The sequence below is a fragment of the Nothobranchius furzeri genome, chromosome 2 (assembly GCF_043380555.1).
Source record: "Nothobranchius furzeri strain GRZ-AD chromosome 2, NfurGRZ-RIMD1, whole genome shotgun sequence".
Classification (NCBI taxonomy): Eukaryota; Metazoa; Chordata; class Actinopteri; order Cyprinodontiformes; family Nothobranchiidae; genus Nothobranchius; species Nothobranchius furzeri.
This window is the reverse complement of record NC_091742.1, coordinates 87,170,152-87,187,418: the sequence shown is the minus strand read 5'-3', so window position 1 is coordinate 87,187,418 and position 17,267 is coordinate 87,170,152. Positions and strand designations below refer to the sequence as shown.

General features: G+C 42.4%; 1 protein-coding gene across 1 annotated transcript in view; it reads right to left on the bottom strand.

Annotated features, from left to right (window-relative positions):
* Positions 1-16,793, bottom strand: part of LOC107373187 (uncharacterized) — a 56,211-nt gene extending 39,418 nt beyond the window's left edge. The window contains exons 1-5 of the mRNA XM_070542348.1: positions 16,374-16,793; positions 15,374-15,736; positions 3,147-3,602; positions 2,223-2,442; positions 1,551-1,690 (exon numbers count right to left, since the gene is read on the bottom strand). Coding sequence (XP_070398449.1) covers positions 1,551-1,690; positions 2,223-2,442; positions 3,147-3,602; positions 15,374-15,736; positions 16,374-16,545 — 1,351 coding nt within the window. The 5' untranslated portion in view covers positions 16,546-16,793. The remainder of the gene's footprint in view (positions 1-1,550; positions 1,691-2,222; positions 2,443-3,146; positions 3,603-15,373; positions 15,737-16,373) is intronic.
* Positions 16,794-17,267: the final 474 nt, after the last annotated feature.

Here is a 17,267-nt window from a genome sequence, read left to right as displayed (position 1 = left end):
TGTAGTCTCTGTGCTAAACATTGTGTCTTTTTGTCAATAATTCCAAGAAGTTCTAATTTAGCTTCACGTAATTTGCTCATTAACTCTTCTTCTGTGGATGCCTCTAAAGACTTAATGATTTCTTCTAACTCCTGAATACATTTGTATTCAGTTTTTTTCTTATGTGATGAGAAAGATTATTTTACCTTTCATCACTGCCTTTCCTGCCTCCCAGAGAACAGATGCTGATGTTCCAGGCAGGTCATTATGTTCTAAATATAAAGCCCACCCCTTTTTAAAAAATTCTATAGAACCTTCGTCTTTAAGCAGTGATGTATTAAACCCAGTTTTTGCTTGGTGGGATTGTCTTCTTGTTTACCAGAGTTAAAGAAACCGGAGCATGGTCGCTGACAACTATGGGGTGTATCTCAGTGTCTGAAATGTCAGCCAACAATGAGCTGCTGACTAGAAAATAATCCAAACGTGAATGAGAGTGATGGACGTGTGAGAAAAAAGTATACTCTCTACGGTTAGGATGAAGAGATCGCCATGCATCACAAAGCCCATAATCACTCATGCACTGTTTAACTATGTTAGTGGATTGCCGACTGCGCTGAGTCCCAGCTGTACTGAGCCTGTCTGTTAAAGTGTCCATCCAAAAATTAAAATCACGTCCAAGTATAAGTGGACAGTCCAAGTGTTCGGAGAGTACAGAGAATAAATTATGAATGAATGGAGGGTCATCAATATTTGGACAGTATATGCTGACGATAAATAAGCTTTGGGTCTGTATAGATATTTTTAACATGATAAATCTACCCTCTGGATCTGAAATTGTGTCCAATACTGTGAAATTGATGCTTTTGTGTATTAAAATAGCTACACCTCTTTGCCAAGAGTTATAGCAGGCAGAAAACATGCTGGGAAACTCAGGTGTTTTAAGTTCATCTGCAGATGTGGCAGATCTATGAGTCTCTTGTAATAATATTACGTCTGCTTGCACTCTTTTAACTGATCAAAACTTTTAAATCTCATCTCTCTGGAGCCAGCTCCATGTACGTTCCATGAGACAAACCTTAGTGCACCCATAGATGTGTGTGTGAGTAGCTATAATATGACGCCTTCATGTGCATGAGATAAAATAAGTAATTAAACGCATACATTAATCTTATAGTAAATAATAGAGAGTAAATAATAAGGGTATTATTATAATCATTATTATTATTTGCAACATTAATAAAAAATAATAGCAGCAAAAAATAATAATTCAACAATATTAATATAAAGATATTATTGCTGAAAATGTTAAAGTATAAATAATAATAATAATAAAAACAATAATAATATAATAATAAATACTACTACTAATAATAATATTAAGACAAGCCCAACAGTGTTTTGATGCACACTGTGCAATGAAATGCCTAAAGCCTGATTTATGCTTCTCCGTCTGCGTCAGTACGGAGACACGCAACGCCATTATCCGTCCTTGCGTAGGGCTCCGGCAGGCACGCAAGTACGTACGGAGTCGAGCCCACTTTTTTAAACATCCGTCGAACGAGACGGATTACGCAAGCTTGTGATTGGTTGGCTCCAGAAACCTGAGAGCACTTCCGTCATGACGCAATGTCCTGCGAGGCTGTGATAAAAGTCAACAGTGCCGGAGTCGTGTGTGTCGAAAGAAGTAGATATGGACCAGTTCGAGGAACGTCTAGCGGAGGAAGTACGGAAATACGAACATTTATACAATCCATCTTTAAAGAATTACAAAGATGCCCAGGTCACTTACAACTCCTGGAAGGAAATAGCCCGTATTTTGGAGATGGATGTGGAGCAATGCATGAAGAAGTGGAGGAGCATGCGGGACAAATTTGTCCGAATGAAAAAAACCTTGAAGGGCACCAGTGGCGATCCAGGTGGCAAAAAGGTTCCAGCTTTTTATGTTTTGCTGTTGTGGTTGGAGCCGCACATAAAGCATAGACCTACATCTTCAAATTTCAAGGTAAGTACTTTAGCATGCTGTGTTTGTGCTTCCTGTTTGTCTGTGCTACCAGCTGCACATGGCGCCAACAAGCTGCAGTTCTAGTTAAAAGCTTTCATCAAAGTCATCCAAATCCATCTTATTATGCTACTGTGATTACCTAAACCTATTAATAAGTGTATTAGCATTCTGTTTTTACCAGTGTATGTAAGTAATAAAGACATAACTAAATGCATGTGTTTGTTGAACAACAGGCCCCAACTGAACCACCTCAGGACCAGGCCTCATGTGGATCCTCACAGGATGAGGCCCCATCACGTCAGGGGTCTTCACTGCCTGCCTCTCAGCAGCAGCAGGATGATTCCTCACCGCATCCCGTGTCATCACATTCCTCATCAAATTCATCAAATTCATCTCCATCTCTCCATGCCTCCCTTGCCCGAGAATCCATTTCATCAGATCAACAAACAGCTGATGAGTTGCTACAGTCCACCAGCACACCACGACCAGCTATTAAAAAGAGGCGGCGCCAGCAGCATTTGGATGACTGCTTTTCTGAACAGATGGCCCGGATTGACAAACGTAGGACAGAACTCAGTGAGATACTGCAGAAGGATGATGAATATGACAGGTTTGGGCGGATTCTAGCGGACCTACTGAGGAAGGTCCCTGAACAGAAGCAGGTGGTGGCCAGGCGCAACCTTTTAGCATGTGTGTGCGACCTTCTGGAGAATTGAAATGTGTTTGTGTTGAAAGTTTTTTTATTTGCATGTTATTTTTACTCCTAGAAGTGTTTCATTTGCATGTTTGTTTTCTATTAAAAGCAAATTCTGTTTTCTTCCATTTACAGTTTTGTTTCTCATTTTCAGCTACTTGGCATCAGTTTTCACACAATAATATTTCGCACTCATTGACTAGGCTCCAAAAAGCAGATAAACACGCATTCTTGAAAAAAAAAGATTCATACCAAGATAATGTCAGGTTTTCAGTTGCGATTTTTTAAAGGTTTTATTCACTCAGCTTCAATTTGTAGTTCATTCAACTAGCACTTGCACAACAACATATGAGCAGTAAAATCATGTAAACATCAAGTTAACAAAGCACCCGAAAATAGACCTGGTAAACATAAAAAAAAAGGAAAACAGAACACTACCACCAGGCACTATGATTACGATGGACAAACTCTAGTCTGTGAGTGTGCCACGTGACACAGTGTCCTCCTGCCAGGACACAGCTCCTGCTGGTGACAAAAAGAATTGTGCCAGTTCAGTCCTCACACAAATGGCATTCCTGTTTGAGCGGCTCTTGCTCATCATCTGTGCGTCGACCGGTAGCAGATTGGAGTCACCATCCACCATTCTCCGCCAATCTCCAGGGTGCACCACTCCTGCCGAGTCGCTGTCAGCGAAAGTGGGTGGGATGTATCGGCTCTCTGGTGTGCTCGCATTATCGCAGTATGCCAGATAGTTGTGGAGAACCACACACGCCTTTACAACCTTCACCGCTTTATCTGGGTGGAACTCGATGGCCCGCCCAAGAATTCGCCAACGCGCTGCTAGGATCCCAAAGCTGTTCTCAATGACACGCCGGGCTCTGGAAAGGCGGTAATTGAAGATAAGCTTATCCTTCTCCAAATTATGTCCTGAAAATACAAAACAGCAGCAAAGAGTGTTATTAAACAGAACATAACCACAACTTAACACACATGACACACTCATTTTAAATGTCAAACATATGTCTAGTCGCATACCTGGAAATGGTCGCATTATGTTGCTGTGCAGGGGGAAGGCAGCATCAGCAACTAGCACGTGTGGTGCTTCAGTGCTGGTTCCAGGGAGAAACGCAGGAGGTGGCAGGTTCAACTTGTTGTTCAGCAGTGTTGAACCAAAGTCACTTTCTTTAAATACACCACCATCACTTTCCCGTCCATACCCACCGACGTCCACCATCGTAAATCGATAGTTGGCATCACATGTTGCCATCAGCACAATGGAGTGAGTGCCCTTGTAATTGAAGTAGTCACTCCCTGCATTCGGTGGTGCTTTGATGGTCACATGTTTGCCATCCAGGCTCCCCACACAGTTTGGGAAGTTCCAAAGACGCCAAAAATCTGCTGCGATGGCTGCCCACTGGTTAGTTGAAGGACATGGCAGGTAATCTGGTTGGAGTGCTTCCCACAACGCGCTACAGACCTCTGAAACAATCATCGACACTGTGCTGGACGCCATTTTGTAGCTGGAAGCTACAGCCTGTTGACTGCTACCAGAACTCAAAACACGCAGAGTCACGGCCAGTCTCTGGGAAACATCGATCGGCATGCTGTGTGTCCCCTGGTGATGTATCAGTGGTTTCAATCGCCGAACCAGCTCATCAAATCTGTCAACCGACATACGGAAATACCTGAAATGCATTTCTGCATCCATGTCCCTCAAAGGTTGCACAAGTCCTGAAAATTCGCCTGTTGTCGGCCTAGGCCTGTTTAGCGGACGGACATCCCACCGACGCCGCTGTCTCCTTTTATGCTCTCGCTGGTATTTCATCAGGATAAGCATTTCTTCATCTAGGTAACACTGTTCCAACTCGATCAAACTTCTCTGTCTGTCGTTGCTCGCCATTTTTCAGATTGCGGAAGTGATTTCCAAGGACATAGTACGTCACTGTACGCTACGCCCTCTGTTGCCCTGGCGGAGAATTACTTTGCAACACCCCTGCAGCAAACGGAGAAGTATGAGAGCAAAACGCCTCCGTCAATCCGTGCGTGTCCGTCCGTGTCAATCTCTTGCGGAGCTGACGGAGAAGCATAAACTAGGCTTTAGGCTACTTGTCTGTGTGACTGTGCATATGGAGTCTATATGTGTGTGTGCAGTGGAGGCTGGCCACTAGAGGGCGATAGGGCGCCGCCCCCCAGTGTTTGTAATTTTTATTTAAAAAAATAAATAAAATTAACAAGAATCACATTTTCTGAGTTAATTGTGTGTTTTGTAACAAAAAAAATCATATATATATATATATATATATATATATATATATATCACTGGTGAGAAGCTCCCCGCCGAGCGGTGGAGGCGACAGAAAGATCGCCCGAACAGCAGTGAAGCAGCCAGCCAATTGCTGACAAGAAAATCAAACGCATAGGAATAGGAATGATGGTTGCATTTAAACGCAGAGGCAACAATACCATACAGAGCTGGCCGACACCATCTCCTGCCAGCCCGGCGAGGCTGTGGAGGCACAGGGATCCACCGAGTCTCCTCGAGGGGTCGGGGTGCTCGAGGCTACACCTGTTGCAGTGGAGGACTGCTGGCTACATGTGGGGGCTAAGCCAAAAGCCTCTCGCAGCTCCACGGTCAGCCCTGGCTGTCGCTGCTCCCCTCCATCTGCGCTACCTCTCACCAACCCGTTGAGCGCCTTTGACCAGGACTTTCCTCCACTGACAGCATCCGACCCCCGTAGCTACGCAGGACCAGCTCTCAACCCAGGGAATCCCTTCCAGCCACCGGAGTACCAGCTGACGTCCAGCAGCCGTCCATGTTGCGCCGTTCCCCGGGCTGCCCTGCGCCAAGGGGCGGCGCATTACACCCCAAACCCACTGTGCAAACCCACAGCGCAAATGAACAACCACGGCAGCCCCGGGGAGGCTCTCACCACCCAGCCGGTCTTGGACTGCAAGGGATCCCCTGCACAGCTCCAGCCTGAATGGGCAACCACCTCCCTCATTGTCAGCAATTCCATCATCAGGAATGTGCAGATGAAAGGAGCCTGCTCAGTGGCCTAATGGTAGAGTGTCCGCCATGAGACTGGGAGATCAGGGTTCAATTCCTGGTCGGGCCATACCAAAGACTTTGAAAGAAATTGAACCCAATGCCTCCCTGCTTGACACTCAGCAATAAGGGGTTGGATTGGGGGGTTAAACCACCAAATGGTTCCCGAGCGCGGCCGTGTCTGCAGCTCACCGCTCCCCAGGGGATGGGTCAAATGCGGAGAACAAATTTTGCACACACATCAGTGTGTGACAACTAATGGGACTTTAACACTCTGCGTTTTCCCAAAGCAACAGTCAGACATTGCGGATCAGAACCTGGACATCATTCAACACCCCATTGTGAGTAAAGTTATCACGCACGCCAGCACCAATGACATCCACAAACAACAGTCAGAACCGCTCAAACGGGATTTTATTCAACTTTTTAATCTTTTAAAGAGCACACCTCTGTCTATTTTTATTTCTGGCCCCACTCCTACTGTCGGCAGAGGAGTTGGACGTTCTAGCAGGCGCTTATCCCTGAACACCTGGCTCTCTGCCATCACCGCACTGAACAAAATTGGTTTTATAGACAATCTTCTGGGACAGGAGGGAACTCTTCGACGCTGACTAACTCCACCTCAACAGAAATGGCACATATAACCTGGGGAAGAGCCTGGCCTACCCATGTCCCCCCCTGCTATCCACACTGATCTCTGCTACCCCCCCCCCCCCCCAATCAGCTTGATGCCTGCCCCCGGTACTGACGGGTGTTGTCAGTAGATCCCAGCCTTACAGCCCCACCCTCAGCTCCTCCTCTCTTCCCTTTTTTGGAATTGTCTGGGCTTGATGGAACCTGTGACACGGTCAAAATGGCGGTGGTGGCCACCTCCCATTTGGCCTCAAAAACGTGTTATTGGAGCCTATGGAAAGGAGATGTCCAGTATATTTATGTCGATGGGCAATTTCCAGGCGCGTCCCAGACAGAATCTTTTTCCACCTCTTCCTTTCTCTTTCACCTCTGTCTCCGTGTCTGGTTGGAATTAAAAAGCATCCAAAAACACTGACAATAAACTTTTTAGTATCAGGTGTGACATAAAAGCAGAAGCTTTGATGCTCCACCTGAGAGTAAATCTGTAAGGCTTGTCATCAGCATTCATGAATTCTGTTTGCTTCACACTGGAAAAAAAAATACATTCTCCCTCTCCTGATAATGGAATGTGCTGCTACTAGTTCACTTGTTGAATTAATTATAGATTCACTGAGATAAAGATAATGAAGTTTATCTCTTACTTACTAAAAAGTTACAATGTAGCCATAAAAACACTACTTGGTATATATGTCTGTGTTTGTGGACATGTGGATGTGTGTGTGTGTGTTCTCTGTCTTCTCGATCCCCAGTGAGTCGTGGAGGACGGCTGCTTGTAAAAATTAACTGAATTGAATTGTTAGTTTTCAACAATGTTTTTCTGTAGTTCATTGTGCCAGTTTTTACTGCCTTAGTTTTAGCCTCCTTGCACTTTCAGCTTAATCTTTGTTTTTACTTAGTAATTCCTGGCTGACCACATTTAGCTCTCTTCACTGCTCAATGTTTAATTGATATTCTGTTAGTCATCCAGTGTTAGTCCTGGCTGGCCACCTTTGTGTTAGTTTTCTAGTTTTTGACTGCATTTGTTTTAGTTTGACACCTCACACCTTTAGCTTAATAAATGTTTTCACATACTTATTAATTCCTTGCTGGCTAGTTCCAATGATGGTTTTCTTGTAGTTCATTTTACCTGTTTCACTGCTTTAGTATTATTTGGCCTCAGTACTCCTAGTTTTAGTAATTCCTTGCAACTCAAAATTTTTGGTAGTTCATTGTAAATTCCTGGTTGGCCCTCTTACATACTCAAAGCATCGAAATTCTGTTAGTTTTCAACGTTTTATATAGTTCATTGTAACAGTTTTTACTGCTTTAGTTATAGTCATCTCACACTTAGCAATTCCTGGTTAGCCCTTTTAGCTACTCGAAGTAGGGCTGCTCGATTATGGCAAAAATAATAATCACGATTTTTGTGACTGAAATTGAGATCACGATTATTTAGGACGATTTTTCAATTTATGATGATTTTATTTGTTTTTATTCAGTCATAAAACTGCTCGGGGCACAATTAGGACAAAAATAAGAAACAAGATGATCACTAAAATAACTCCTGATTCCCAGTATAAAAAGACCAATATACTTATAGCTCATAGTCTATGACCCAAGGGCTATAGACCTTGGTTTAACTCATGTAAGTCTAACCAGTACAGACCCAAATACCAATATCTTCCAGATACTGACAGCAAGAATTATACAGTGGCATTTATAACAAATAAATGCAAATAAATGGATGTTCACAAAATGTTGCATAACATTTATTGAGTCGTGTCAAGGTGCTGTAGGAGCACCGTGTCCTCAGAGAGGTTAGTTATTAGTTATCAGCGTGAGGAACTTATTTCTACCTTATTTATAAACTATTTATTTACAAGTCCATCAGTTAATGTAATAATTGTCCCAACCACAGCTGCACCCCCCCACCCCCCCAGGGGCGGCTCCAGGATTTTTTTTCTGCAGTAGCTTAATAGTTGCTTAGTGACAGAAAGGAGTTGCAAATCCTAAAATTGTTCCAATTTAGCCTGAAGTTGTGTACTTAATTAAAAGAAATGACTCTGTATGACTTTTTAATAAGAGGAAATTAGAAAGAAAGAAAGTAACAGGAAAACATACTAATATGATCATAAATAATACTAGATATTAAAGTCATTGTCTTTTCATTACACAGTGAAAAATATTGCACTTTTGGACTGTTTTAACACTGTAATTTAATGTACCAAAATAAACACAAATCACATGCATTATGGTCAGGGAGGGTGTAGTTACTCACCAACTGATGTCAGAGCAGAATAATGCGTCTGTTGTTGTGGTTCAAGGCGAAAGCATCGATGATGTCCTGCTCATCAAGGGCTCTTGCACGTTCTGCGTTGATGGACAACAAAGCCAGGTTGCTGTTTCTTGAGTCCCCGCTTTTGCTCCTCAGGTATGTTTTGACGCGCCGTAAACATGAAAAGCTCCGTTCACAGGTTGCAGATGTGACAGGCAGTGTGAGTGAAATGCATAAAAGTCTGTGCAGATCAATGAATGCATCCTTGTATGGATGAAGAAGGGAGAAAAACTCCTGTGTGGTGTTTACAGTTTGTCCGTTCTGTCTTTTCTGGTCAAGCATCCGTTGCACTTGGTGCAGTTCTGCAGAAAGGTTGTCTTTGCTTACTCCATAATGCTGAGCCATGGGTAACAGGAGATCCATTTGAAGAAAGGACTGATGTTTTGGATTTAAAGCAGATGTGCCTTGAGGAACGCCACATGCTTCAGGTGAAAAGCGTCTTTTCAGTTCACTGACAAGTCTATCGATGACAGGGTAGAAACAGTTGTGTCTAATGGCATCAGGAGAGTTGAGGGCTGGACGTCTTCCTGTTGGAGCTTCAACTACAAAGCCTTCTAACTTTCCCGCAGTTTGCACATGTCGCCTCTCTGGTCTCATCTCTGTGAAGATGCCGGCCTTGGTTGACAGGGTTTGAGCTTTATCCCAAATGTCATGCCAGAACTTTTCGTTTGCCTTTTCAGAGAGAGATGCAATTGTGGACTCAACAAGGTCTGTAGCAGATGCAAGTTGAAGATCTGGAGACTGGAGGCGATCAGACAAGAATTTGGTGGTGCGAAAGAGATCCTCAAACAGAGCAAGCTGCACAACAAACTGAAAGTCAATCAGGCCCTTTAGTGATCTTGCTTCTGTCTTCCTTCGGGCATTTGGCTGCTGCATCATATCATCAAGTGACGCACAGATTGCTGGCAGAGTTTTCTGAATGGCTAACAGTGCAGAATACTGACAAGCCCATCTAGTTTCAGACAACTTTTTTAGTTCAAACAGCTTATCTGCAGCTTGAAGCTCCTTTTGTTTCTTCATGAAAATACTGTGCACAACAGAGCCAGAAAAAAAATTATGCAGCATCTGCACAATTTCAAAAAATTCTCCAGCTGGTTCGACATTATTCACACAATCCACCAAGACCAGATTTAGACGGTGGGCATGGCAATGGACATAAAGAGCTTGTGGGACCTCCTGTCTAAATTTTTCCTGGACACCATTATTACACCCTGACATGACAGCTGCCCCGTCATAACACTGGCCGATACACCTGTTGTGATCAATGTTGCATTTGCTCAGAGTCTGTTTGATGGTTGTCAGAAGGGAGTTGGCATCTAGCCCATCAGCTGGAGTAAAGTGAAGGAACTCTTCCCATATTTCATCATTATGCACGTACCGCACAGCCACAGACACCTGCTCCTTCTTACTCACATCTTTACTCTCATCAACTATCAGTGCAAATACGCCAGCCTCTTGTACTTCCCTGCTTATTTGTTCCCTGACCATATTTGCCATGATGTCAACCAGTTCATCTTGTATGTCATGATGAGTGTACTTCGCATTTTTGGGATTATTGGCAATTTTTGATTCAACTGTTTTGTCAAACTTCCCAATGACATGTAAAAGTTCAATAAAATTGCCTCTGTTAGATGTTTCAGATTCCCTGTGTCCTCTCTGTGCAATGGTCTGACACGCAGTATAGCGTAAAGCTTCCACAACTGCACGCATATATTCCCGGTTTTCACGTACCGTTTTGGAATGTCCCTCGCTGAGTGCATTGCTTATTTTGGAGCCACTCTCTTTTCTCAGCTTAAATTCAGACCACGCATCCATTGCATATTTATGGCCAGCACTGACATTGTGTGTGTGGAATGACTGTGTAGCTTTAACCCATGTGCTGAACCCATCCTGGGTAAACGCGGTCTCTTTCCGAAACTGCCGGCCTGGGTGAGCAAACTGTCTGCATGCAAAGCAAAACACACTGTCCTTGTCGGCCGAGTACTCCAGCCAACTATATTGCTCATACCATCGGCGGTTAAAGGACCGCATTTGTATGCCGCACTTTTTAGCCCGGTATTTTACCAGTATTGGGCGACGTGGTCCTTCATGAGGGGTTTGGCTGATATCTGATGAAGTTGAGTCGTTGTTTGTTCCACTGCCTGGAACAGATAGAAGCGGGTCAGGGCGCGTCTCTTCACACAGCGCGGGCACCGGTTCTCCTCTGTGCTCATCACATTCATCCTCGACCCGTGGATCCTCGCTGCTGTTAAAATCCGTGGCGTGGTCCTTTTCAATGGTGGAAGTAGCTGCATCATCCGTCTCCGTTGATAATCGCGGTCGTTTGGGTGGAATAAGATATTTGTCCATGTTTGCATCAGGCTGCTTTGTAATAGCTATGCGCTAGCAAGACAAATCTCAGTGCTTCTAAAAGCATGGGGTCAAACCGAAGTCTCGCGATAGCACCAGTGAGGCACGTCTTTTTTTGTTTTTCCAAGAAATTTGTTCTCCAAAACTATAAGTAAAACTACCGCTTTTTATGTTAGATTAAATATATATATTTTAAATTATTTAATGTAAAAACTTTATACAATCTTTGTTACAACATAATCAGGGTTGCTAAGCAGTTGCTTGGTCAAATATTGTGGTTGCTATAGCAACACCAAGCGACCGCCTGGAGCCGCGTCTGCACCCCCCAACCCGGTCTCACAGCAATCGGGCAAGCTGCACGTGTGTTTAGCACGCTGCACGCGCACATTTAGCTGTTTTTAGCGGCTCAGGAGTCCGCAGGTGCGGTGTGTGTGTCACTCACTCTGGTTAATCCAACAGGGAGCCGGCTCCGAGAGCTGTCTTTAGCGACCGGACACATCACTACATCATTCCCTTTCCTAACGTTGTGAAGAACGGTCCGGAGCTCAGGCGGAGTGTTTAGCTAACCTGCAGGAAATGTCGACGACCGTTATCCAGAAAGTAGCTAAGGGTTACCAGAGATGTTTCTGAGATGTTCGCTAGGTACTTTTAGGATTAAAAAGTCAAGAAGGGGGTCTGAAAAGCTGCTAGAAATAGCGTCAAAGTCACTAAGTTGGCAACACTGTGGAGGAGCGCTTCATTTGCAACTCAGGGCAGCGCAAGCGGGAGGAGCAAATAATCGGCTTGTTTTGTTTTTTATAATCGTTCAAAACTCAGATCGTAATCGTGATTAAAATTCGATTAATTGAGCAGCCCTAACTCGAAGCATTGAAATTCTGTTAGTTTTCTACTCTTTGACATCAGTGTTTTCTGTAATACATCGTATCAGTTTCACTGCCTTGTTTTAAGTCTCCTGACACCTTCAGCTTATTTTTTACACCTATTTGGGAATTCCTGACTAACCCCATTTAGTTATCTTCTCAGTGTTTTAGTGATATTATGTTAGTCTTCTAGTTTTAGTATGTGCAACTCCGTTGTTCATTTTTGTGCTCATTTTATCTCTTCTTACTGCTGTAAAGCACTCCGAGTTGCCTTTGTGTAGGAAATGTGCTATATAAATAAAGCTGTCTTGTTTGTCTACCAATACTTTATAGGATGTGTGGGTGTGTGATTTATACATGTTAATACAGATGTAAAATATATTCATGTAAAATAATCATAGTACTTGTGATACTGTGATTATTTCTCATATAACGATTTGTAAGTGGTTACTTTCAATAAATTGTCAACAGACTATAAAGGTATTCAATAAAATGTGTAATATTCCATAAAAATATGGATTATCAACATTATTGAGCCTTTAATATTTGATTGATGATGAAATTAGGTAATTTGGGCATCGCCGGGGAAACAACATTTTATAATAATTTGACACGGAGACAAAAATATAGTTTATAAAAATATATAGTTTTTACAAATCTATTGCGACTCAACTTTGGACGAACGGGGAAAACGTTCAACTAGGCCAGTTTATCTTGAAAGGCCGGTGCAAAAAATAGTTCTACTGGTTGAAGCTGAATAAGCATGTGTTAAACTGTTGTAAATGCTTATAACTTGAAGGTTCAAATCTACGAGGAAATCTCAAGTTGAGATTTGGTGGGAGTTTAACTGCCACAATGTAAATTATGTCAATTCGTTTGATTTATTGTGTTATGTATGTATCTTATTTCCCTTGTCTATTGTTGTTTCTTTTGGGGTAGGAACCAAGTTTCACGCTGTGTTGCGCACGGCCCATTTTTGGGTGACGGAAAGGGAAGTAAAAGAGCATGTGAAAAGAAGCTAAGCTATAACCTACGCAGTCACAGGAATGAATAAATAAGCAGTTTAAAGTAAGGGAAAGCTGTAGAGAAGACGAAGAAGAAATTGCGAATTACTTTTGTTACGTTTTGTTCCTGAAGCGGATTCACTCCCTTATGGTTACGTGCAGCCAGCGAGGTACGTTAACTGTGTTTATTTATAGCGTATTTGTTAACTTGGGTTAATGTTTGTTGTAATATTTATGTTTGGTTATTCTGTACTTTGGTGTAATGACAGTTTGACGGTGGATTAATGGTGTTTTGGAAGAGAAGTGTGAAGGAAGAATAAATCCATCAGTGAATGAAGAACCGTGGTGTCGTCTATTAACCGGAGGGAGCGAAAATGCCGCTAAAATTATTCCACTGAAAAATCTAGGATGGTAATTTAGCATGAGCTCTGCTTGGCTGGAACTTAAAGCTCTGGCGAAACTGGGGAGCGTAAGAAGTGACTTCTCTTTTACGAAGTGATTGTTTATAAACTTTGGACTAACCAGATCTGAGAAATTTATATAGGAATTTACCAAGACCCTCAGGTGTCACACATTCCTAAGGCACTCAGAAGAGGCTTACTTCACTTAATGTGATGCAAACGTGTTAAACATTCATTTGTTAATACTGATATTAATATGTGAATGCAACTGATAATAAATCATTATTAAATCATCCGGTTGATGAAACAGAATGTGATTGCAAATAACTTGTAATGTTAGGAAATCATTTTATGGGGCAACATAATAAACATTTTACTAAAAGGGAAAAGGCTCGACTTTTGCATGAGACCATATAGTTTGCAGCTCCTTGTAAACACGGGAGATTATTTAGGCAAAGTATCCAGATGGGACAGCTAGAGAGGGGGTACTGTTTTGGTACGGAAGAACACAATTTTCCTAGGCTGTGGACACATAATCTTGTTGGACTTCTCCAACGCTACATCCATAATATAAACGTACCACCAAAGTTTATAATCACTGCAACCCTGACTATACCACCACCAAACAGTACAGCATGTACCAAAGAAGCTGTGCTGCAGCATTGTTGTTGTTCCATTCCTTCGGCCATTTTTCACATTTTTTTTTACTCCATCTATTTCACTCCCACCAGCATCTGTTTTAATAATAATAATAATAATGCATTGAACTTATATAGCGCTTTTCAAGACACCCAAAGACGCTTTCACACACTCTCACATTCGCACACTGCTAGTGATGGTAAGCTACTTGTAGCCACAGCCGCCCTGGGGAGGTCTGACAGAGGCGAGGCTGCCATTTGGCGCCGTCGGCCCCTCTGACCACCACTAACACAGGCAAGTTGGGTGAAGTGTCTTGCCCAAGGACACAACAGCAGGATACCACTGGCGGGCTGTACTTACTTTTCATGTTTCTTATGGAGAAATGATGATGGTAACAACATCCGGTGAGATACCAGAACTAGCAACGTGTTGGAAAAGAGTTCTTTGCAGCTGCTTTCATACTAAACCTCTTATTGTTTTTTTGTTTTTGGAGGACATGTAGAATAAACAAACAAGATCACAAGCATGACATTATTACATTAAGTCATTTAGCAGAAAAGTCTATCACAAAAGGTGTGAAGACATAACCGGATTAGCGTCTCCGGCTGAAGTGCACCCTCCCAACATAGGGAAACAGAATATTTCCGGGGACTGAGTTTCTCACATGGCCTCTTCTCCATCAACGTGTGCATCTGTGTATACAGAAGCAGGTGTCTTTGGGGCTACCGTGCACCTTTCAGCAGAGGCATAACTGTGCTTTGTCATAAAATAGTCCCAAGTCTAAAATGGCACCTGGGATTGCTTCATATTACTAATTATTTTCCCTTGCAGTCAGTCTGATCATTAAAGGTCACCAAGCAGAACTGGGGTCACTACTGAGGGATGTTAAGGAAGTTTTTAATCACAATGTTAGTTAATGTTAATCACAATGGATTCATTCACTTACTGTGTTTTATGCTAAGCTAAAGCTAAAGGAGTACAGCTGGGTCAGGAGAACGACTGGACTGGTTACAAATTGGTGTTTCCCATTTATCTAACGCCAAAATATGTCAGCAGACAAAACTTAAATTTTCAGTTACCGTTGAGTAATGAAGTTGATATTGGTTTGCTTAAACAATGTAACTCTGCATCACATTGTATTAACCATGGGTTGCCATTTCAGTTGAGCCTGCTCAAGAATTTTACAAACTCTCTCTCTAATTTCCCTCTGGGATTAATCAAGTATTTTTTAACTGAATTTTGAAACAAATGAAACGCAACAGAGAAAAAAAAGCTTTTATCAGGTAAAAGAACTAACGCCACATCATGCAGGACGTGTTGTCAAATCAGCTAACCGTACCCCTATCGTTGTAATCTCGGGCTCGCTAAATGCCTAAAACGTGTCACTTTCAAAAGTCCATTGTTGTGATGTCACAGTATAAAACATTAACATAGGCACCCCTCCCCCCTCACCTGTTGACCCTGGAGGAGCAGCAGCTCTGATCTCAGCCTCAGGAAACAGTGAAAAAAGGAGCTGGTGTCTGTCTGGTTCTGGTTCATCGTGGTCTCTTTCCTCATCAGCAGGAGTCACAAGGGAGGTAGCCGTCTCCTGCTTCAGTACAAACTGCTCTTCATCCTGACTGATGCTGAGCTCCTCTTGTTCTAGACTCTGTAAAGGTTTTGGCTCATCCTGCTCCACTTTCATCTGTGGAGGTTCTGGTTCCTCCTGTAAAGGTTCTGGTTGTTCCTGGTCCAAACTGGAGGTCCTCTCCTGGTTCCAGAGCTGCTGGTCAGTCAGAACCTCCTCATCTCTCCTGACATAATGCAGCGGGAGTTCTGGACAGACAAACAGACCAGACTAAATGAGGAGTAAGGTGACGTTAAGACACACAGGTACTACAGGTTAGTTTTATAGAGACATGAACATCCAGATGGTCCTCAGATGCATCAGTCTCTGATGAAAACAGGACTGAGGATGTTCTCATGGAATCATCTCCCCTTTGATGCTGCTGACAGCTTTATTTGGTCATGTCCACGAACAGATCAGACCAACAGAGCTGTTCTAAACAAGTCTCTGATTGTAGAACATCCGCTGAAAACGTTCACTACGTCTTTAAAGTTTGTCTCTTTTAAACGGATTCAGTGGAGTTCCTGAAAATGTTACTGAAAACTTCCTAAAGCCCCTGAAATGTTACTGCTGTCAAGTGAGACGTCGTTCGTTTGTCCGTGGTCAAGTGAGCTGCACCTACAATTGAAGTGCACATTTACATGGTACTTTACGGCAACACCGTCACGCTGCTGGAGGAGCTGAGATGAGCGACAGAATGGGCTGAAATCATGAATGACAGAGCTGCTAAATGTGCCTTGCAGCTCAGTTGTGTCAAAAAGCTTCAGAGCAGCAGACGGACCCAAGCAGACTGTCTTGAGATTGTATTCTTAGTAAAACCACACGAGTCCCGCTGCTGTTTCATACCTATTCTGTGTAAGTTGATCTGTGGTTTCCAGCTGATCACCAGCAGTCTGCGCTGACGATCGATCTCTTCCTCGTAGCGGACGATGGTTTGTTCAAACTCTGAGAATATTTCTGCAGCAGCAGCAGTTAGCCGCTCTCTGATAAACTCTCTCAGAGACTGAGATGAAGACATTGTTGCTGCAGAGCCTCAGAGGTTCACCTCACGCACCGAACAATGACGGACGATACTTGACTTGAATAAGCTAACATTGCTAACAGCTTCCGGTTTCTTCTTCTGCCTAAGTCACGCCCATCTACTTCCGGACCACGGGTCGCCAGAAGCGTGTTGGAGTTTTTTTTTTACAGGTTTAATTAACTTATTGTCGATACATTTAGAAAATGCATTCAATTATTCAATTCATTATATCCATGTATCACATTTTACAGTTGTATTCAAATGCAATAACATATATGAAACTGTTAAACAAAAATAAATAAATAAATAAATAAACAAAAAACTGACGAAAACATAAATAACTTAGAAACATAACACTTAGGGGTCTGCTGTGTCTAAGTTGAAATGATGAAATAAGTTTATGGTCTTTGTTAGTTTGTTGTTTTTCTTTTTTAATTTTTCAATGCTGTTCCAATATTTCATAAGGTCTGTAATTCTGAAATTATAGAAGGAGGCGATACTTTTCTGAAAAATCATTTTATGTAAATAATATTTTACTAAAATAATGACTAAGTTAATTATGTATTTTTCATTGGATGAAAAATGAGGGTTAGTAACAATAAGAAGTATTTCATATTTGCTTAACGAAATATTTTTTTGTAACTTTTTGGAAATGTATCTTTGTAAATGGAACCAAAATAAAGTTACATGAAAGCAATCAACAAAAACATGTTCAATAG